The sequence below is a fragment of the Neopsephotus bourkii genome, unplaced genomic scaffold (genome assembly GCF_033783945.1).
Source record: "Neopsephotus bourkii isolate Nb327-2 ecotype Australia unplaced genomic scaffold, CSIRO-AGI_Nbou_v1 NB_756, whole genome shotgun sequence".
In the NCBI taxonomy this organism is placed as follows: domain Eukaryota; kingdom Metazoa; phylum Chordata; class Aves; order Psittaciformes; family Psittacidae; genus Neopsephotus; species Neopsephotus bourkii.
Window position 1 is genome coordinate 769,645 of NW_026901254.1, and position 24,142 is coordinate 793,786.

Sequence of the window (24,142 nt, forward strand, 5' to 3'; positions counted from 1 at the left end):
AGATAACACATTCTATTACATAAAATTATAACTCATACTAATTTACCATTATGTACATAACATGTATGGATGGATGATATGAATGTATGATTGTACTTGTATTTCTGCTAGACAATATTTAGTTTGTCAAATGGACAAAACTTTCAGAAGCATGTTTAAGAAGCACTAATGCAGTTATGACTGCATACATTCTTTTCTAATACTAATACTAATTCTAATACTAATAAGTACCACAAGCAGAAGCTTTAAGATGATGTAAAGCTGATAAGCTATAAAGAATTTTAACTCTTTTGAAAATACAAGAGTAATGCACAGGAAAAAATGTCACAGCTCCAGTCTTTAAGTGAAGCAAACATATTTCCATATGCCAAATAATTTTCAAGCCCCAGAGGAGAAAACTGAGTGAGACAATGGGTGAACAGCATGAACTTACTTTTGAGGAGACCCTGTAGTGGGCGGCACACCGGTATAACCGATTGGATTCTACCAAAGCATTTGGACATGGCCCATTTGTATGGTTTTTTCCATATTCGCTGGACACATAACAGTGATTTTCACCTGATGGCTCCAGGGGACTCTTCCAAAATGATGGATAACAAGCATAGGACACCACCCTGTCCAGACATTTAAAAAAAAAAAAAAAAAGTTGGTAAGAAACTTCCTTAAACATTTTTATAGTTTTATTTCAAGTTGGAACACTGACAAAATATATGATAAGACGGGTGAGACTGTGTAGGTATCAGACAGGTGGGACTTACTACAATTTTACAGCTTGGTTATTTTGTACTAACATTCAGACTGTTCCTTAACGGAAAAACAGATTTATGTTTGGAAGCAAATGTGGACCAAAGAACAAACAGAGACAAACTTTGTGACTTATAAACATGTGAAGTTCAGTGTGCACAAAGCCTGGAGACTATCCCACAGGGCTCAGGCCACAGGGCTCCTTGTGTCAGTTCCTGATTACTGACAGCAATGAGCCTCTCAATGAAAACAAATGACAGATTGTGCCATGATATCACAGGGGCATCTACACCTCCTAAAAATATGCTAGCTATTTCTTAGAAAAATATGTTTCTCAAAATGTTTTCTGAATGCTTAGAGTTTTTGCTCACACATAGAGCAATTTAATTTTTCCTACCACTTATTATAAATTTGCATTAAAACTTTCAATTTCAAAGTTTTAGAGTTTATATAAAGAAAATATAAGTAATTTTTAACATTTTTAAATTAAATTCCATCTTCTACAAAGGTTAATTTAAAAATGTTAATTCAAGTAATCACGGGGCAGTTCATTCTATCAAAGATTTCAAAGCACAAAAATCCATTTATGAAAAGAATAATGGGGGAAATGTGTAATAGCAAATACATGTCTCCTATGAAAACAGGCTGAGTGGGGGTTCTTCAGCCTGGAGAAGAGAAAGCTCATGGGAGATCTTATATCAGCCTTTCAGTACCTAAAGAGGCCTGCAAGAAAGCTGAAAACAGACTTTTCACAAGGGCGTATAAGGATAGAACAAGAGGTAATGGCTTTAAACTGAAAGGGGATTGATTTAGATCAGATTTTAGAAAGAAATTCTTCATTATGAAGGTGGTGAGACAGTGGCACAGGTTGCCCAGAGAAGATGTGGCTCTCCTATCCCTGGAAATGTTCAAGGCCAGGTTTTATAAGGCTTTGAGGAGATGGAACTAGATGATCTTAAGGTGCTTTACAACCCTAACTATTCTGTGACTCTATGTATTATATTTTTTTATTATTTTTTTTTTAAGAAACAGAAAAAAAATCTTCCAATAACAAAGAAGATTTTACCTGTCCAACACATTCATGAGACCTCACTTGGAGTATTGTGGGCAGTTCTGGTGTCCTCAACATAAAAACGACATGGAACTGTTGGAACAAGTCCAGAGGAGGGCCACGAGGATGATCAGGGGACTGAAGCACCTCCTGTATGAAGACAGGCTGAGAAAGCTGGGGCTGTTCAGCCTGGAGAAGTGAAGGCTGCTTGGGGACCTTGTAGCAGACTTCCAGTATCTGAAGGGGGCCTATAGGGGTGCTGGGGAGGGACTCTTCCTTAGGAACGGTAGTGACAGGACAAGGGGTAGCAGGTTAAATCTTAAACAGGGGAAGTTTAGATTGGATATAAGGAAGAAGTTCTTTACTGTTAGGATGGTGAGGCACTGGAATGGGTTGCTGTCGTGGTTTAACCCAACCAAACAGCTTGTTAACTCACTCCCCCCCCCCTTCTTGCCCTCCCCCTGCTCTCGGAGGGATGGAGAGGAGAATCAAAAAGAATGCAACTCCCACGGGTTGAGATAAGAACAGTTTAGTAACTAAGGTAAAACCCAAATCACTACTGCTGCCATCAATAATAGTAATGATAAAGGAAATAACAAGGGAAGAGAATACAACACACCATCACCAGGCGACTGATAAATTGCCCCCCCAGCCCTATCAAGCACCGACCGATACCTCCTCCAACCCTGCAGTCCACCTGCCCTTCCGGCTAACTCCCAGTTACCTCCTGGGCATGACGTGCTGTGGTATGGAATACCTCTTTGGTCAGTTTGGATCAGCTGTCCTGTCTCTGCTTCCTCCCGGCTTCCCCTCCTCCCTGGCAGAGCATGAGGCCCACAAAGTCCTTGGCCAAACCAAAACATCATTGTTTTTCAGCTCTGTTCCCAGATGAAAGTCAAAACACAGCCCTGCAGCAGCTACCAAGAAAGAGAAAAATGACTGCTACTGCTAACCCAGGACAGTTGCCCAAGGAAGTTGTGAATGCTCCATCCCTGGTGGTGTTCAAGGCCAAGTTGGACAGAGGTTTGGGTGACACAGTTTAGTGGGAAGTGACCCTGCCCATGGCTGGAACTTGATGATCTTAAGGTTCTTTCCAACCCTAACTATTCCATAATTCTATGATTATATTTCTAGTTGCAGGCTTCAAAGACTTAAAGACATTTAACTGATTTTGACAGATGAGGGATTATGGAGGAGTTGTGATAACTCACCTGTGACTGCGCTAATTTTGGATTTAAAAATCTCCAAAGTGCTAAAATCGAATGAGCTTTGAAGCACAGGTTAGGAGCCTCATTGCGTTCAGTGGAGAAGAGCCATAAAAATGAGGTTGTTTCAAGGAAAGGTAAGGAAGTGTTTTAATTCTTTACCTTGGGAATACTTCAAATGAATTGCTGCTTCATACAGTGAGTTTGTTTCAAGTAACTTATTATGAATTGTTCAGCCATTTTGACTGCTTGGCTTAGCTGAACATCCTTTTTACTTCACTAAAATGAAGAAAAAAGTGTGTATTTAAAATGCACCTACTAACAATCTCAAAGGTGCACTAAATCTTCCACTTATTATTTTATCCTTGTTATGAGGTATTGCAACCTTCTAGTTTTCTACTTTGCACTGCTAGATGTTTCCAAAACAACATACTCATTTCTATATAATGCCGTGGAGGCTTATGAGAGGGTTCCTTTCAAAAAATCTGATTAAATAGTTCATTGAAGCAGAATATTTTAAAATAGGCAGTCTTATTAAAAGGAGATGCGCTTAAGTAGCTCACCAATTGTGCTGAACTTTCTGAACCTGAAGAAATAAAAACTGTATTTCATTTAATGCTCTAGTTTTTTTTCATTTGTGCTTGCCTGTGTATACTTAGTTGCCAGGAATTTTACAAGATGAGCACATATATGCTTCAGCTACTTTGACTAAGTCATGGCATTTTTCCATTAACATTTGGTGGTATAAAAATTGACCCGAAGAGAATGCTTTTTTGCTTACCAAATTCTTTCTGCCTGAACTAGACCAACACACACAGAAGCTCAAAAAAGCACTAATTCTGCCTGCTTGAAAAGGGATTTTCCATCCAAAGTTCTTAGATTGTTAGGGTGTCATTACTTAGGTACTCACTGGCAACCTCTTTTAGTCCCTTCTGAATATCTAAAGTTATTCTGGATTCCCATATTTCCAATGGGGAATGGTAAGTATTTAGGCCAAATATACATGAGCTGTTATTAACAATTTAAAAATTTCTTATGTTTTGCTTCTATTAGATAAAAAACCTTTGTTTTGTATATGTAGACATATCATATTTGGAAATATAAAATTTTTCTATCTCTAATAAATGTATCTATAAAATGTATCTATCTCTACATACATAATCATTCTAGTCACCACTGATCACCAACTTCCAAAAGGAATATACTGCTGATGAGTGTAATCAGGCCTTTAAGGCAACTAAGGTGAACAGATACCCTACTCAGAGCTCGATCTGGTATGGGCAGGGCAGGAGCAGGTGATTGGAACCCTGTGTAAGAAATGGCGTGACACTATTCCCCAGGTGTACTTAGAAACATCTCAGAGAGAGACAACAAAGTAAAAATTCATTCCTGGAGTAGGGTTTTTTTTTCCCCTCCTTTCAGTTGGATTGTCCCTCTGGATTTATCACAGGTTCTGCGTGGATGGGTCTTACTTCTATGGCAATAGAAGTGAAGCACCGAGTAACACACTGGCACACTGGAGCTATGTGGTAATCCAAACATGATGATTCATTCTGGACTAACAGGCACTTTTGAATCCTTTCACTAACCATATTCTGCAGTCATGATTAACAGAATTCAACAGCTCTTTACTGAAACATGAATTTGTACATGCTGAAGCATCATAACAGTAAACATTAAATGTATTTCAGGAAGACCTTGCCAGAAGAGTCATAGAGGAAAAATAAAATAAGAGAAATAAATAAGAATGCATTTATATGCACATATACATACACATATAGAAAAATACTACCAGGAGCAAGCAGCATTCAGAAAGAAGGAGCAAAAGTCTGCAGTGTGTTCGTACATTCTTGACAGAATTTATCTGAAGTCATTTTTATATGTTCAATCTAATGAAAGTTTTTGTGGTTTTGTCATATTTGAATTGTGTTGAATTTTATCACATTTGAATTGTGATTCATGAGATTATATTGAGAATATAATCTCAAATATTAGATTATGTTATTAGCAAGTTGTCCAAAACTAATAGCAATAACATCCTTATCATACCTGGAAATTGCTAAGAGCCCAAGGTACAAATCAGATCAAGCCCTGATTAGAAGCAGTATTTTTGTTCAAATGTGTGTAACCTTTTGCTATCTGAAAACAAAATGCTTCTTCCTCATTATTGAAGTCTATAATCTTTTAATTTCCCTTATTAGATAAAATAGGTGTTTTCAAAGCACACAGATTTCTCCTAAATTGTGTCTTGCAACTGAAATCTTTAAAATTAATAATAAATAGAAATAGAATACGGATTTATTCTTTAATCGATGGAGAAAGAGAGAGAGTTTGACAGTGATTCTGCTCCACCTGAAGAGATTTCACTATTAATTGGGTGCTCAGTGATTCTAACAACTCAGGTCCTAACACTGGCCTAACCTCACTGAGCTTTATGAAGGTCTTTCATTGACTTCAGTGAGGATAGTCTAAGTCAGCACTTGATTTTCCTCAAAATTTATCAAAATCATGAGATAAGCATACTTCAGAAATTGGGAAAACAGAAGATTTAAAGCAGTATTGAACACCTGCTGTGAAAATTTACAAGCCCACAAAGAAAATCAATGCAATTTCTCCCTATTGCAAAGAATGAAGATAATGAAAAAAATTGATTGCAATATATTGGTTCCTAAATAAAAGTCACCTGAAAGTGCAAGGAAGTAAGCACTATTTATCAGAGCTCGTTCAAAAGACGCTTCAGACTTTTATATCATGAATTTACATCTTTTTTCATTGTCAAAAGTAAATGGTTATGGATTATAGAGTTTCAGCTACAAAAATGATTCAATTATCAGTCCAGTGAATCAAAAATGTTTGTTCTGTTTTTGTTGTTGTCTATACTATTTACTCTTGGCCACTGTCAAAGACAAAATATTGAGCTAGATGGACCCTTTCTCAGATACAGCATAGCCATTGTTGTGTGCTTCCTGTATCTGTCCTCAGAAATATTTAGATATTTTCCATAAGGTCTTTATTTGTGTCTGGAACTCTTGGAAGAGGACTTGAAATATCATTTAAACTTGAGGAAAGAAAATCAGGATTAAGGAATGTTGTTTATAAAAATAGTTGAGTAGACATATTTTCATGTGTAGTAGTACATTGACGATGAATCAGTGATCAGGGACAAGAATGGGCAGCAAGCAAAGGTCTGCGAGAGCTCAGTGATGTTGTACGTGTTACATTTGATTCTATGGGGACAAGAAAGCTGGATAAATGACTAAGAAAATAGTCTCAGACTGTGAAGATATATTGGAGATCTAGATAGTCTCAAAAAACCTGTGGTTGTTCTCACAACTGCCTGGCAGATTCTTTAATCACTCATCACTGATCACCAACAAACTGCAAGAAGCTAGTGAATACCACAAGGCATCTAAGGTGACCGAGCAATAATGCAAGTACTGGGGACTTGGGAGGTGAAAAGACAGTTCCCACATGTACTCTGGTGAACTCAGGTGTCCTGCCTGTATGCTTCCAGCCTTACAGGAGTCAGAAAGCCTGCTCTGCACACCCCTTTCACACTGGTGCTCTGAGGTCAGCCATGGAGCAATCTTCTCACTACTTCATTTACACCATCACAAGCGTGAGTACAGTTTGGTTGATAACCAGGTGCCTGATACAATCTCAGCCTGTCACATTTTCCTTATAGAAATAAGCTAACCCTTGTATACTCAACCTGCCTCTGCAGAACAGGCAGTGTCACTACCCACACTACTTCAGGTAAAAGAATTTTAGCTTTCTAGTACAGGAAGAGTCTTACTACTATGGGCTCATGGTGGTTATGCCCATGAAGAGATAACAGTCAGAGGGGACAGAAGACTAGGCAGTTTTCCTATTCTTGCATTCTTTATGGCTTTTCCTCTACAGTTAGATTGCTCCAACTGTTGTGGAGATAATACTTATTAAAATGTATCTCTTATCTTACCTACACTTCTTCTTGTGCTCCTGTCCTCAACATCGTAATCAAACAAACAATCCAGTGAGAAGGAGTATTTACTCTCTTAGGAACTTGAGTTACTGACTAAAGGAGCCTGTTCTTCTACTTACAGAAAAGTGTTGCTTAAAATGTGAAGTTATAATTTTCATTTGTTATGAATGAAGCCTCTGCCCATGAGGTAAAACCCCCATTACTTGTTGATGGGTTTTTGGATAGAATCCATTAGTGCCCAGAGTAACTGTCCAACTAAAGGGTCTCACACTTAAAACTTGAGACAGAAAGACAGAGGAACACTTTATGTAAATTCTCCACATACCAATACAAAATCTCTGTCAGATCAGGAATATCTTGGTACACTTGAAGAAATCAGAATGATCACTTTTTATACTGTGTCTTGTGAATGGCAGTGTTTTGGTCTTCATTTAGATTCCAGGCTGCCATGTCAAATGTGACATCTGATGCATCATGCCTGACATTCTTTTGATCTTTCCATGGTTTGTTTCTTTGTTTGTTTTCAAACCAAAATTTAAAGTTGACAGACAGCAGACCTGAGATACTTCTGTCAGTATCAGGTATATCAAAGCCAGAGTAAGGGTAAGTGTATAAAAGTGAGAGAGGAAACAGATATCGGTAGTGAGCAAAAAAGACAGAATATTTTCTATAATTTATGCTGAGAAACAGCAGAATGTAACACAGTATATAAAATCTGGTTGTTGCATATTCTCCTGAGAGCCGTTTCCAGGCACATAAAATTCAAGAGGTTGACTGAGAACAGCACAGATTTACCATGATAAGTTATACCTCCCCGTGATGAGATGATGAGATGACCTGGCCATGACGAAATGACTGCCTCTACAGAGAATAAGAAAAGCAGTGGACATCATTTTCCTTGACTTCATGAGTGTTTTCAGCATGGTATTCTTTCATGGTGTTCTAGTTTATTGGACTAGATGCCGGCAGTGTACCCTCGCATACCAGAAAGTCAGCCATATCCTGCGCTACATCAAAAGAAGCATGACCAGCAGGTCAAAGGAGGTGATCCTGCCCCTTCACTCTGCACTTGTGAGACCTCACCTGGAGTATTGTGTGCAGTTCTGGTGTCCTCAACATAAAAAGCACATGGAACTGTTGGAACAAGTCCAGAGGAGGGCCACGAGGATGATCAGGGGACTGGAGCACCTCCCATATGAAGATAGGCTGAGAAAGTTGGGGCTGTTCAGCCTGGAGAAGAGAAGGCTGTGTGGAGACCTCATAGCAGCCTTCCAGTATCTGAAGGGGGCCTATAGGGATGCTGGGGAGGGACTCTTCATTAGGGACTGTAGTGACAGGGCAAGAGGTAACGGTTCAAACTTAAACAGGGGAAGTTTAGATTGGATATAACGAAGAAATTCTTTAAGGGTGGTGAGGCACTGGAATGGGTTGCCCAAGGAATTTGTGAATGCTCCATCCCTGGTGGTGCTCAAGGCCAGGTGAGACAGAGCTTTGGGTGACATGGTTTAGTGTGAGGTGTCCCTGCCCATGGCAGGGAGGGTTGGAACTGGATGGCCTTAAAGTCCTTTCCAACCCTAACTCTTCTATGATTCTATGATTCTATGAGCTGTTTACAAGGTCAGTAACTGAACTGAACTGGCATGCTGACAGGCCAAAAGATCAGAGTAACTGGTGTCTATTTGCTGGTGACATTCTTCATGAGTCAGCCAGCAACGACACTGCTTTGCATCTCAATAGAGATCTGGACAGTGGGACATAAGTCAGTAAGGCACCGTCAGTAAATTTTTGGAGGGCACCAAATTGGTGGGGAGTGGTTAGCATGAAGTCCTTTCATTCAGAGCAACATTACAGGCTAGAGAAATGAGCTAACAGAAACCTCATGAAGTTCAAGTAAGGCAGAAAAAAATCCTGCTTCTGAGCCAGAGTTGCCCATGCAGAAGTACTGACAGGGCATTGCCTGTGCAAAAGGCAGTTTCACAGAGAATGACCTGTGGTCCTGATGAGCAGAAAGTTGAACATGGATTAGCAGTGGGCCTTCTCAGCAAACACGGACAATCAATACTGGCTTGTCTTAGCAAGAATATAGCCAAGACATTGTGGGAAGTTATTATTCCCTTCAAATTGTCACTTTTGTGGTTACATCAACGATATTGTATGGGATTCCCAGTAAAGACACTGACAAACTGAGCATATCCAATGGAAGGCACTTAGAGGTCTGAAGCATATGATATGCAAAAAGAGGGTGAGGCAGCTAGATTTGTTCAGCCGAGAGAAGTGAAAACTAAAAGGGAATCTAATTACTGTCTTTCACTACATAACAAGAGGTTATAGAGGAGACAGAGCAAGACTCTTCTTGGAGATACACAGTGAAAAGCTGAAAGGTACCATCACAGGCTGTACTAAGGAATATGCTGATTAGATATATGAAAAAAGCCTGTTTGACGTCTGTTTGACCACAGGCATAATCCTGAAGGAAAGGCTGTGCAACCTCCATCCTTGGAGATACTCAGAATATGACAGAGGATATGGCCTGAGCAGCATGATCTAATTTCAGAGTTAGTCATGCTTTGAGCAGAAAGTTGGACTAGGTGACCTCCAAAACTTCATACCAAGTTAAATCATTCTAAAAACTATTATATGTAATTTTAAAAAGCTTCTAGCTCTTCATGTGGAGCTTGAGAACTGTTAACTTTGCTTAGTCCCACCTGAAGGAAAAAGGGTCTAGATATATTCTTTGCTACAGTGTTGCATTCTGTCACAATCCTGGGATGGGATAATTACTATTTGCTTTATAGAAAGACAATGATCTTTTTGAATATTAAAAATGTTGTCTCATGCAACTGCCCGCTTACTCAAGGTTGTTTAATGTGAAGAGCCTGTAGCCCAAAAACCATAGAAGCTTTGAATCCCCTTACAGTATTGTCTTTGACATAAAATGCTTTCTTGTTTATCTTGCTTTAGAGAGGATACCATTTTCCCCAGTTGTATTGCAGCTAATAACAACATCTAGATGTAATAAGGCTTAAAAGGGAGCAGGATGGTTGGAGGGTTTTCTCACTGAGAGCCCTCATTCAAAATAATCTTCACTCACTTCTTCAGGAATGCTTGGTAGTTCTACATGAAAGTGATTTAAAGAAGGTATAAATGAGAGAAACTGATAGTCTTGATGAAGTAATATGGTTAACTGGGGCAAAGCTGACCGCTTCTTTTTGAAAGGTCAAAATCATCATTGTAACACAAGAAACACTGTATCCTAAGCAACTGGATCAAGTTAAAATAACCTAGACAGGTCGATTAAATATTTACCCATGTGTTTTCAGATATCTCCAAGCACCATCAATACTTCCACCATTACACCCATGTTGATTCCTGGTATCACAAGAGATCAAATTCTGAACGGAAAGGTTGTCTGTGATCTGACCACCAGAATGAATTGCTATTCTATCTGCCGCAACACCTGTTTTGAAACAAATATTCCATTATCAAAACCAAATAATTACAGCTTCACATTGGTTATTGTGAAATAGGGACTGGAATACAACTTCAATATCTTTTATCTGTGCAGATACCTTTACAAAACGATACAGATTTAATCTGTACAGACTTTTGAGAGAGGATGGTGAAACTGCAAACCATCATAAGCAACTTTGCTGTAAATCAACAGATTTACTGGTTATCATAAAGTCCCATATATGTAAACACCAAATGAAGCATTTATGTAATTTAGTCTAGTAGTTTCTAGCATGTTTATAAATGCATATTCATTTCTGTTTGACTACAGCAGAAGATGTAAATACTCCCCCACCTCTCTGCATATGAATATCCAAATCTCTCTTCTTTTTTTTTACCTTCCCTCCTTTAGTTGAGAAAAAGAAGAAAGGCAAAAATGAACAGTCCTATGAAGAAAAAAATTCAAGACTGAAAGAATGTATTGGTTTTAGTGGAAAGAATATTTGGAATTGTTCATACTAATGTGTAGAAGTGGGATACATTGGAGTACCCTCCTTAATCACACAAATTTTTTCTTCTGAGACAGACACCTTAGATGTCTGAACTCAACCAGACAGTCATAATTCTAAGTACGAATATATTTATGCACTGATTTGAAGGCAGACTAGGCTAAATTGTGTGTGAAATTAAGCTACTCCTCCTTTCTTTAATGAGTGACAATGAAACAATTATTAGACCCCAATCCCAGTCATTACCTGTTCTTAAATTATATTTTTATTATTATTATCCTTTATTTTTCAACCTGAAAAGAATAAAAAACACCCACCTTGAAATCTAAAGCACTATTGAAATCAGCACTAACTTCAGTGAACTTTGGACATGACTTCGGAAGAGTCAATCTGCTGATGGCAGCTGATAGCAGCTGTGTTCTTTGCTTTTGTGAGATGTCACATGAAGGTGAATTTATTTTCATAAATGTAAAAACTTTTTACTGAAGATCTCTGGAATACTTACAGGAATTACTTATGATAAGAAAAATGATGCAGTAGTGCTTGTCTATTTGTTGAGCAACAATTAATCTTACCAAGAAGGATGGAAAGTTCAGATTGAAAATGCTAGAGGCACCTAAACAACATGGGAAGGCATCTCATAGTATTTAGCGTTGAAAAGAACTATGTGAATTAATATCAAAAGATTCAACTACGAAAGGGAAAATTTAGACCGAAGATCTGGAAAGTCTTTCCCTCTGGGAAAGAGAAAGCTGCTAGAAGCTTTCTTGGTTTCCTCTTTTATAGCTACACTGAACAAGACATATTGGTAACAGAGTGCCTTCAATCTGTCTTTGCCAGGGAGCTGGGATTAACTGAACTAAATGTTCCTTTCCTTCTCTTATTGCTGTGATTTAATGAAGTGGTTGCAGAAACCTACACCCAGGAGGACCCACTGGCCAGATTAAGTCATAAAGACCAATTGCAAAATTTTTCTTCTCTATCTTTATATGTACCAATATATACTGAAATTTACTGCAACATAAGAAAAATGAACATAAATGATTGCTTAACCTTCTCTTGAGAAAGTGACACAAACACTTGTGTTCATTTCTCCTAACCCAGAGGTTGCAGCACATGCGGTTTGAATTACCTTACTGACATTTCCTTTCTTGCCAAATCTGAAAACAGTTACTTCCACAAATATTTAAGCAGTTCCAGGGTTTTTTTTCTCATAAAATTATTGAAAAGGTTATACTTAATTTGCTGGAATAGCAATGGTTAGACAATGGTAAATGCTCAAATGTAAACATACATTAAAGACAAAAATAAAGCCCCCCTGTTTTAATCTTTGAAGTCAAGAATGCAATTGTGCAAGCAAGGGGTGCAGGTTTTAAGAAGTTACTCTATCAATTACAAAAAAGTGCATTAGTCAATTTATTTTATACTTGCTGTCACCATAACACCTTCCTGTGTTACATGAACTTATGAAAAGCAAACAAAGCTCTGCAGCTTAGATTGACTTCTTATGACTTCAGGACCACTTAAAGGGAAAGCTGTAGAAATCTAAATGTTCTTATTTGGTGATAAAAAGTGAACAGCAAGCTGAAGTTATTCCATTACTAATCACCACAAGTTTTCACCACACACCTAACATTGAAGGTATTTTTTAAAGGAGAAAAAAAAAATAATATTACTTGCGGTTGAAAAAGCCCAGGATGCGCCACAGTTTCGTTGATCCAAAGGATCATGAATCCACTCAGGCCATGCATAAGTGGCGGCAAAAAATGCAGGAAAGTTTTCTTCTGGAAGTGAATTTCCCTAAAATAAAATGCATATGCTTCAATACTTAATTTTATCTTAAATTTTACTCTAATTTTACTTTTAAAGTTCTTAGATTTCAAAATGAGGAAACCCAAAGCATTGGCATCTGTGGCTTCCTCAGCACCAGTGTGATGGTTACACCGTGGCTGAGAGCTGTGGACCACCTGAGAGTAGGAGGGTTCTGGCACTCCACTAACTGAGCTGGAACGCTGACCTCCACGACTGTCAACCTGAATATCCTTCTAGTTTCTCTTTGATTTTTATCTCAAACAACAATTCCCTATGAAACATGTTAATTATGACCATATAATTAATTATGGCATTTTTGGAAAGAAAAGCCTTTACTACGAACAGCAGAGAAGTTAGTTACCTGTTACCTTATTCTCCTTGACACATGGCTGTAGGTAGGAAATTTTAGTCACCCTGGGAGGGAGTCATCAGTGTATCATTGATCATTATGTATCACTGATTTGTCTTTTACACAGAGGTTTTTCAATCTCTAGCACTTATTCTAGAACCAAAATCAGTGATTTTCCTTCTGCGCTGTGTAGATGAAAATTCATGGTCTGTTTACTAAAGCCATTTGAACAGCCAATTCTTCATCTCTTAGCCTTGATTTATATCCTCCAAATTTTGCATATCTGCATATGCGAGAACCATCTGGTACAACTGCTATTAATCTGCTTTGCGCTCAACATACCAAAACCATTCACTCATGTTTGGTTGGGTTTTTTTGCTGTTGAACTTTATGGAATGATTGCTTCTGCTGTTCAGGGAAATAGGAATAGCCACACAGGAAGATAATATTAGTTCATCTAGTCCATTAGTTTGTTTCAAACAATTGTTAACAACATTTGTTTTAGAGGAAAATACAATATACAAACTACAATAATGTGTTCCTAAGCAAAACATTTCCTGATGCTTTCTTAAAAGCAGCCTCATATCCTGAAGCACAATAGCTTCAATTCTGTTCAAATTCCTTTATTTTACTTTGATTTCCTTAGTCTTCTAATTCTGTCCTTGCTGTATCATTTTTCTAAATTACTTGTGTGACTTATAAGACTACATAACTGTTCCTAAAATGATTTAAACTCTTGAGCTCAGTTCTTTCAAACTATTTAAAGACACTCTGAGGAACCAAACTTTACCACTTTGGCTGTATCCAGAACACTTAGTTGTGTATGCTGGAAAACAGCATTGCCGCCATCTACCTTGTACACCTGGGTTTCTCATTGAAACCCATGACTGAGAAGTGGTTCAAGATAAAAGCAGCTTGTACCTCAGCTCTGTATCATAAAAACACAGAATCATAACATAGTTAAGGTTGGAAAGGATCTTAAGATCATCAAGTTCCAACCCCCCTGTCATGGGCAGGGACACCTAACACTAAACCGTGTCACCCAAAGCTCTGTCCAACCTGGTCTTGAACACCACCAGGGATGGAGCATTCACAGCTTCCTTGGGCAACCCACTCCAGTGCCTCACCATCCTTACATTAAAGAACTTCTTCCTTATATCCAATTTAAACTTCCCCTGTTTAAATTTTAACCTGTTACCCCTTGTCCTATCACTACAGCTCCTACTGAAGAGTCCCTCCCCAGCATTCTTATAGCCCCTCTTCAGATACTGGAAGGCTGCTATGAGGTCTCCACATTGTCTTCTCTTCTCCACGCTGAACAGCCCCATCTTTCTCAGCCGATCTTCATACGGAAGGTGCTCCAGTCCCTTGACCATCCTCGTGGCACTCCTCTGGACTTGTTCCAACAGTTCCATGTGCTTTTTATGTTGAGGACACCAGAACTGCACACAATACCCCAGGTGATGTCTCACAAGAGCAGAGTAGAGGGGCAGGATCACCTCCTTTGAGCTGCTGTTCACACTCATTTTGATGCAGCCCAGGATACAGTCAGCTTTCTGGGCTGCAAGCACACTGAAGCTGGCTCATGTTCATTTTCTCATCAACCAGCACCCCCAAGTCCTTCTCCGCAGGGCTGCTCTGAATCTGTTCTTTGCCCAGCCTGTAGCTGTGCCTGGAATTGCTCCAACCCAGGTGTAGGACCTTGCACTTGGCATGGTTAAACTCCATAAGACTGGCATCAGCCCACCTCACAACTGTGTCAAAGTCCCTCTGGATGGCATTCCTTCCCTCCAGCCTATCAACCAAACCACACAGCTTGGTGTCATCTGCAAACTTGCTGAGGGTGCACTCAATCCCACTGTCCATGTCACTGACAAAAATGTTGAACAAGACTGGTCCCAACAGTGATCACTGAGCCATTCACCACAACTTTTTGCTTGAGGCCATCCAGCCAGTTCTTTATCCACTAAGTGGTCCACCTATCAAATTGATGTCTCTCCAATTTAGAGACAAGGATGTTGTGTGGGACAGCATCGAACACTTTGCACAAGTCCAGGTAGAAGACATCATCTGCTCTACCCCTGTCCATCGGTTCTGTAGCCCTATCATAGAAGGCCACCAAATTGGTCAGGCAGGATTTCCCCTTAGTGAAGCCATGCTGGCTGTCACCAAGCACCTTGTTGTTTTTCATGTGCCTTAACATGCTTTGCAGGAGAACCTGCTCCGCAGGAGAACCTGCTCCAAGATTTTGCCAGGCACAGAGGTGAGACTGACTGGCCTGTAATTCCCTGGGTCATCCATTTTCCCCTTCTTGAAAATGGGGGTTATATTTCCCTTTTTCCAGTCATTGGGAACTTCACCTGACTGCCATGATTTTTCAAATATGATGGACAATGGCTTAGTAACTTCATTTGCCAGCTCCTTCAGGACCCACGGATGGATTTCATCAGGACCCATGGACTTGCGCATGTTCGTGTTTTCAAGATGGTCTCAAACCAGTTCCTTTCCTACAGTGGGCCCAAGGTCTTCATTCTCACAGTCCCTGCGTCTGCCTTCCAAGACTTGGGTGGTACGGTCAGAGCCTTTGCCAGTGAAGACCGAGGCAAAGAAGTCATTGAGAACCTCAGCCTTCTCCAAATCCAGGGTAGCTAGTTCTCCTGATAGCTCCCAAAGAGGGCCTGTGTTGTCCCTAATCTGTCTTTTATTTGCAATGTACCTATAGAATCCCCTCCTGTTATCTTTCACATCCCTAGCCAAGTTTAATTCTAACTTAGCTTTTCTAACTGGTCCCTAGCTTCCTGGACAACATCCCTGTATTCTTCCTAGGTTGCTTGTCCTTGCTTCCACCTCTTATAAGCCTCTTTTTTCCCTCGAAGTTTCCTCAGCAGCTCCTTATCCATTCAAAGAGGTCTCCTGGCCCTCCTGCTGCACTTCCTTCTAGTGGGGATGCAACACTCCTGAGCTTTTAGCAGGTGATCCTTGAATATCAGCCAAGCGTCTTGGGCCCCCCTGCCCTCGAGGGTTATATCCCATGGAACCTTACTAAGCAGGTTCCTGAAGAGGCCAAAGTCTGCTCTTTTGAAGTCCAGGGCAGTGAGCTTGTTGCTTGCTCTTCTCACTCTCCTGAGGATCTCAAACTTGACCACCTCATGATCGCTGCATCCAAGGCTGCCCTACAGTGTCACATTTCCAACAAGCCCTTCCCTGTTTGTGAGCACGAGGTCAAGCATGGCACCTCTCCTTTTCGGTTCCTCTATTACTTGCAGAAGGAAATTGTCTTCCACACAATCGAGGATCCTCCTGGATTGCTTGTGTCAGGCCGTACTGTCCCTCCGACAGATATCAGGGTAGTTGAAGTCCCCCATGAGAGCAAGGGCCTGTGAGCATGAGGCTGTTCCTATCTGTCTATAGAAAACTTCATCTACAGAGTCCTCTGGATCAGGTGGTCTGTAACAGATCCCCACAGCAATGTCCCCCATCACTGTTCTCCATTTAACCCTGACCCACAAGCTCTCTGTTAACTGCTCACCTCTCCCCAAATGGAGTTCCATACTCTCCGGCCTATCACTGACATAAAGGGCAACTCCCCCTCCCTGCCTGCCAGGCCTGTCTTTTCTAAAGAGCCTGTAACCTTTCATTCCAACACTCCAGTCCCAGGAGCCATCCCACCATGTTTCTGTGATGCCTATTATATCCCTGTAGATGTGCACACATCTCTAATTCCTCCTGTTTGCTCCCCATACTACAGGCGTTTGTATGGAGGCATCTGAGCCACACTCCAAATGAAGCTGGCTCATTGGTTTGGGCAGCTGAAATATCTCTACGTTGCTCCGAGCACAAGTGAGAGCCTCTCTGCACCATCCCTGATCCAGGTCTCTGGTAGCCAACACATCTCCCTTGAGACTGAGTCAGGCTGGCAGTCCCTTACTACTGTGACCTGCCGCTTTTTCCTGGAGGCACCACTAGTGATCCTATTTACAGATGCATTAGCTGGTTGTTCACGTGGCGATGTGTGTGTATCAGACACTAAAATGAAATACAGACCCAACAGACAGATTAATAGTCTGTGGATATGCCTAGACCCAGTAAAACTCAAGTGCTTCTAGGTTCACTATGTTAGATGCAGGCTGTGAGTTCTAAATACAGTTAAAGTATACTGCAAACTGTTAAGTCACTTAAGTGCTTCTGAAAGTTTTGCCTGCAACCATAAAAAGACAGTTATCTTTTAAATCTTGCTAAAATATTAATCTCAATATTTTGATTAACCACTTTCAGAAGACTGAGTTTTCAAAAGCTTGTGAGATGCATGGGACTTGCAACCTCAAGTGGCACACAGAAGGCAACAGAAGGCTAATTTCAACAATATCTCGCTAAATTCTTATGTTCATTATTAATGAGCAAGCACAAACGCAAGATTTACTTTGAAGATTAGATAAATCATATGGGTGAAATCCTAGACAAATAGTGTTCCTTTTACATGATAAAACTGCTCATTTTCATCCAGTAAACAAGTAAAATTTGGCAAAGGTTGTTTAGCACACTTAAGAGGGCAGTGACCGCTTACAATTTTACAAATGAGGAAGTTGAGAAAATAAAATTCTAAATAGACCTTCTGTCTGAGAAAATGTGTCACTTTATGTAAACTGCTGCCAATGCATTTAATAGCCTTATGTTGTAAATCCCAGGGCAAAATCCTCATTAACCCTCAGCCTTGTCATCTAGAAATGCAGGATTGACCTGTAGCCAGAAACATTAGCTTTTTATGAGAGAAGTTCCTATCCTAATATTGAGAAGCACTGCTGCTCTGTGTCAAATATTTAGTCTAGACAATTATTTTGCAATGTGTGATCCATGAATCAGCATCAGGTAGCACAATGCAATCAGCAAAATGAATGAGTGGCAAACTATTTTTAAACCTTCATATGTATTGTCTGCAGTCAAGCTAGGCCAAAACAGGAAGGTAAGTGAATGTAAAAGAACACTCATATTTCATCTATGGCTTCAGAAAATTTAGATGGTACTTCAGAGAAAAAAAGTCTGAAGATGATTACTGAATTTGCAAATGTGGATACAGTTTTTCTGAGAAAAAGCAATTTTTGTATTTTTTTTATTTTTTTAAGTAGGAAAAAAATTTTGGATATCACTTGCTTTGCGAAAACAAAAGGGGCATGCATGACTTTCAGTTTACAACTGCTGAGCTTTTTTACTGTGAAAGCCATATATCTGTGGAACAACTGGTGTACTTTGTACACCTTCACATTTTATTTACATACATTTACTACATACAAAATGGTGCCTTATTACTAAACTATGTATTCCATTTTCTTATAAGATGGCACTTAGGTGAGTACCTTGCTGCTGACGGGTTCAGACCCCACCATTGCCTGAACACATACTGGCAGAATACCATCAAACGTGTATCACAATGTGTTTTAAAGGCATAGCAGGTATTTTTGTGCTACACAGACCTTTGAGAACGATTACACTATCCCCTGTAGTGAGTAAACACTTTCAAAATGCCTTCTCATGTAACTATTGGGGGCTCCAGTTCTGTCAGGAGTCACAACAGTTTTAGTGGTGTATTTAGCTGTCTGTCTATGTTCAGGTCTAGGCATACTCTGCAGCACAGGGCACTCAGTTCAGATTTAGTTCTTGTTCCAAATCACTGTCTTTTAGGTATTCTATTGTGACATCATTTTAATCTACCCTTCCAGACATATGCATCCCCTTACTGAGCAGGTATAGTCTTTTATTAATAGCAGAGCTTTGAAAGCTCTATAAACAATTTCAAGAAGTTTGTGTTTTCCCTAAGATGAAATGTAGCTCTGTCAAACCATTTAATTTGAAGTAATGTTAAAGAAGCTGTATTTGTAGTTGAAAAAGCTTCTACTCTACAAATAAACCTTTCAGGACTGCAGATAACTAGGACTCTGCCACAGATGTAAAGTGGTTAACACAGAAAGGCTTTACATTCTTTAGTTCTTTTTTCCATGCAATTGAGTAAGCAGCCCCTTCTACACAAAAAAGCTTTTCTCAAGCATCCTCCAAAGACAGTAGAAAATAATCAGAACAGCCAGAAACTATTACTTATTATCTAAATAGTAGAACAGTAGACCAGCAGCATGCTGAAGAAATTATTTTCATTTAAAGAAAAATTTAAAAAGTTATTTTTAATGAATGAGTAGCTATGGTTCTCTTTCTACATCAGCAAACCTACCAGGTTTTAATCAGGTCAGTGTAAGACAAAGCTCAAAATTTCTGAACACTAATTTTAGCATTTTTATCAACTAAGTACATGACTTTGGGCAAATGACTTGCAGTTTTCTCACTTGCAAAATGGGATAGGCAGTAGTAATCCCAGGGAATACATGAATATTTAATTACTGCCAATTTATCCACAATAAGTAACTAGTACATTGGCCTGCAGGTAAATTAGTACCCAGAAAAGTCAGTTAAAGGTCAAGCCATTAAGGTTTGGAGAATATCTGAAAAATATATAAAAGTCATTATTTCTGAATTTCGTCATTCATATCTTTTTACTCTCTTCTGAATCGTCACCTAGTTACAGGTGAAGCTTAATGGAAGCACTGTCATGAAAACTCACTCTTTTTTTATCACTTAGGACTTTGCAGAAGTGTTAACATGCTTCACCAAATAGCAGTGACAGAAAATTACTCTTGAAAGATGAAACAGAGTTGCTGAAAATCTGGTTAGATACTTATCTTATAAAGTACCTAGAAGTTGATGCCATTGATGAGCCAAACCCATGCTATGAATTTGTCAGATCACGCAGTGACAATAGATATGGAGCTGGATATGAGTGAATAAAACCTTTCTTTTTTTCTTTTTTCTTTTTTTCTTTTTTTATATTTTTGTGAAGTATTAAAGTATGGCAGATAATAGAGAATTTCCTCAGGCAGAACAAGGACACTAAAGAGATTATGTTCTTCTAGAAAACTGGAGAACGGGACAGAATCAGGGAGATTTGGAGCTTTTCAGGAAGCTTCAGAGAAAAATATTTTTACATCAAGACTAGGTAAGACAGAAACTACTGGGGTAAGAGAAAGAAAGTTCTAATAATTCTGAAGAGAATCCGTAAGAATGAAGCAGGCTTATGTACAAGTTGAAGCAATTTTCTGCAAGCTCAGAGAATTCTCCAGAAGCTGACAAAGTTAGACAGAGATTGTTATTTTATAGTTTTAGCTTTTGTAAGTAGAGTAAACATTTCTTTGAATCCTGTGCAAATCTTGTGCACCCAACAATATGCAGGAGTTCCTAAAGGCCAATTGCATGAGTGCGCAAAGCTGGATTTCAGCACAATAATGCACTAAAGCTCCTCAGGTGTCTGGCGGTACCAAAGGTAGTTGGTTTGTGGCTCACAGATTTTGTAAAAATGTAATAGGCAGAGAAAGTTTGCCTGAGAAATGTATCAGTGGAACAAAGACTTCAAATAGTGTGTCTGTCAAAGCAATGGGAATCTTAATACCAGTTATTAAATACACTAAACATAAAGCAGGACCATTGAGGAACCAGCTACCCCAAACTGAATGGAAAAGAGGAAATACCATGCAGAATTTATGTAACTTTCTCTGTCTTGTTTTCTTAGGTGGGGTTTCTCTCATCTAGCTAGATATTTAGTAATGTAGATGTCAATCTCTGAGCTAGGTACACGATATCCATTTTTTGCTTCTGTATAAGCATCACACTGTATTCCTCAAGGAAAAAACAACAACAAATCAAAACCAACTACCTTTAGCCTCAGTGTAGTTAACTGGTGATTTGCAGCAGATACCTACTAAATCTTGCACTAAACCTTTTTATATCATTGTCTTATTTCGACTTGCCATCTTGAACTGAAGTAGATCCTTCTGGGGCTGTGAGGAGTAGTCTAGCAAACCATGAAAGGCAAAACTCCAAAGCTTAGTATCTGTCAGCTTCTTGCTCTGATAACCCTCCATAGTGTAATTTTGAGCAAGATAACCAACGTGGGCCACAACCCAATGCCTCACCATACCGATGCAGGAAGCTAACTGTGTGGGACAAAGAACCAATCTGCATCAACTAAAGGGCTAGGAATGTTAAAGTTGTTGCAGAGGCACATGGTCCTCCCCCTCTTTCCCAAATTCCCCATCAAGTGATAGCTTTGCACGGTAATTTTGGTTCTTCTAAGAAAGAAGCCAAAAAACTGATCTAAGAATTGAAAAATCTGCTCTGGAATTAATAACTATACATTTCTTCTTTAATTGTTTATCCTATTCACACAACTTAAAGCATATTTGCTTTTTTGCAGAACTAAATATAAGAGCATACATATATGATAAGAAATTTAATTTAGCTGCCGTGAAAATGGCCGTGGCAAAGAGGTTTAGAAAGCTGGTAGTAGAGAATCATCTCATTTTCCCATTCTTCCCATAATTTTTCTTGTCATCTGGCTAAACCTCCAGTCTTCTACTGCATCTTTACATTGTTTTATTCTTTCAGAGCTTCTTTCAAAGACTGGTGTTTAGTCTCAGCTAGTGTTCATTTAGTGTTAATGAATTATGACTAATTTAATATCTTTTTATGGCTACAGCTATGTGTGCAATGATTAACAAATGGAGGCAATAGTATGGAAACATCCTAAAGAAGCAAAGATTTCAAACACCAATGATCTACAATGATAAGCCAATATTAATGCATAGATTCCCAAGGCTTAACATTTGCTTTCACTTCTCCTTGTTTGATTTCCATCAAAAGGACCACACACTCTGTGGCTTGGAGAACTATTCATATTCAACACAGAAGCATTTAGCATATTTAACATGAAAGCATTCAGTGTTAAATCCCTGAATCATAATCTTGTAATTGTCCATTTTTATTTTTCCTTGTGATAAAGTTATTTTAAAAATTAAGAATTTTGCACTTACTGGAGGCTCTTTCATATTCAGCAAGGAATGAGATGGAGGGAAGGTGCCCAGGCGCTTTTTGAAACCTTCTTCCACTGTCATTCCCCAGAACTGAGTGTAGTTGGCAGCTTTCCATCTTCCTCACAAACAGAAAACAAACAAGCAAAACCCAGGTTAGAGACACCATTCACGTTAATAACTTGCTTCTTTTTAAGAGCACCACTAACATCCGGAAATAAATCTTTCCAATTACATTGCAAAACCTTGTATTCTATACACATAAAAAAATAGCCTAGAGAAGAGAAGCTGCACGGAGACTTCATCGAAGCCCTGCAGTATCTAAAGGGGGCCTGTAAGGTTGCTGGGGAGGGACTCTTCATTGGGGACTGTAGTGATAAGACAAGGGGTAACAGGTTAAACCTTAAACAGGGGAAGTTTAGAATCATAGAATCATAGAATAGTTAGGGTTGAAAAGGACCTTAAGATCGTCAAGTTCCAACTCCCCTGCCTTGGGCAGGGACACCTCACAATAAACCATGGATGGAGCATTCACAAATTCCTTGGGCAACCTATTCCAGTGCCTCACCATCCTTACAGTAAAGAACTTCCTCCTTATATCCAATTTAAACTTCCCCTGTTTAAATTTTAACCTGTTACCCCTTGTCCTATCACTACAGCTCCTACCGAAGAGTCCCTCCCCAGCATTCTTATAGCCCCTCTTCAGATACTGGAAGGCTGCTATGAGGTCTCCATGCAGCCTTCTCTTCTCCACGCTGAACAGCCCCATCTTTCTCAGCCTGTCTTGATACAGGAAGTGCTCCAGTCCCCTGATCATTCTCGTGGCCCGCCTCTGGACTTGTTCCAACAGATCCATGTCCTTTTTATGTTGAGGACACCAGAACTGCACACAATACCCTAGGTGATGTCTCACAAGAGCAGAGTAGAGGGGCAGGATCACCTCCTTTGAGCTGCTGGTCGTGCTCCTTTTGATGCAGCCCAGGGTACGGTTGGCTTTCTGGGCTGCAAGCGCACACTGAACCCAGCTCATGTTCATTTTCTCATCGACCAACACCCCGAAGTCCTTCTCTGCAGGGCTGCTCTGAATCTGTTCTTTTCTCAGCCAGTAGCTGTGCCTGGGATTGCTTCGACCCAGGTGTAGGACCTTGCACTTGGCATGGTTAAACTTCATGAGGTTGGCATCAGCCCACCTTACAAGTGTGTCAAGGTCCCTCTGGATGGCATTCCTTCCCTCCAGCGTATCAACCGAACCACACAGCTTGGTGTCACTGGCAAACTTGCTGAGGGCACACTCAATCCCACTGTCCATGTCACAGATAAAGATGTTGAACAAGACTGGTCCCAATACCAATCTCTGAGGGACACCACTCATTACTGGTTTAGATTAAAGAAGTTCTTTAGTGAGAGGGTGGTGAGGCCCTTGAATGAGTTGTCCAGAGAAGTGGTAAATGCTCCATCCCGGGCAGTGTTGAAAGCAAGGTTGGATAGAGCCTTGGGAACATGGCCTAGTGTGAGGCATCCTTGCCCATGGCAAAGGAGAGGGAACCTGATGATCTTAAGGTCTTTTCCAACCCAGAGCATTCCATGACTCTATGATTTAGTACAGGGTCTTCCATTGTGAATGAGTGTAGGATAAACCAATGCAACAGTGTATGGAAAGTGGTGATTTGAGTTCAGCATCATGTTAGCCTGCAGGAGACACGCAAGCAATACTTCAGGGAAACACTGGAAAACAAGGTGCTTGATCATAACAGTTAGTGCTGTCTTGAAGTTATCCTCAAATTATGCTTCAGTTCAGATGCCCACAGAGAACTAACAGCTTCATGTAGAATCATAGAATCATAGAATAGTTAGGGTTGGAAAGGACCTTAAGATCATCAAGTTCCAAGCCCCCTGCCATGGGCAGGGACACCTTGCTCTAAACCATATTACCCAAGGCCTCATCCAATCTAGCCTTGAACACTGCCAAGGATGAAGCATTCACAACCTCCTTGGGCAACCTATTCCAGTGCCTCACTACCCTAACAGGAAAGAATTTCCTCCTTATATCCAATCTAAACTTCCCCTGTTTAAGTTTTAACCCATTACCCCTTGTCCTATCACTGCAGTCCCTAATGAAGAGTCCCTCCCCAGCACTCCAGGGCAGCCTTGGATG

At 39.8% G+C, this 24,142-nt stretch overlaps 1 protein-coding gene across 1 annotated transcript in view; it reads right to left on the reverse strand.

Moving 5' to 3' along the window:
• The window catches only part of TINAG (tubulointerstitial nephritis antigen), a 48,765-nt gene that overhangs the window by 17,322 nt on the left and 7,301 nt on the right, over positions 1–24,142 (reverse strand). The window contains exons 4-7 of the mRNA XM_061354991.1: positions 21,991–22,105; positions 12,600–12,723; positions 10,271–10,421; positions 434–614 (exon numbers count right to left, since the gene is read on the reverse strand). Of these exons, the coding sequence (XP_061210975.1) occupies positions 434–614; positions 10,271–10,421; positions 12,600–12,723; positions 21,991–22,105 (571 nt within the window). The remainder of the gene's footprint in view (positions 1–433; positions 615–10,270; positions 10,422–12,599; positions 12,724–21,990; positions 22,106–24,142) is intronic.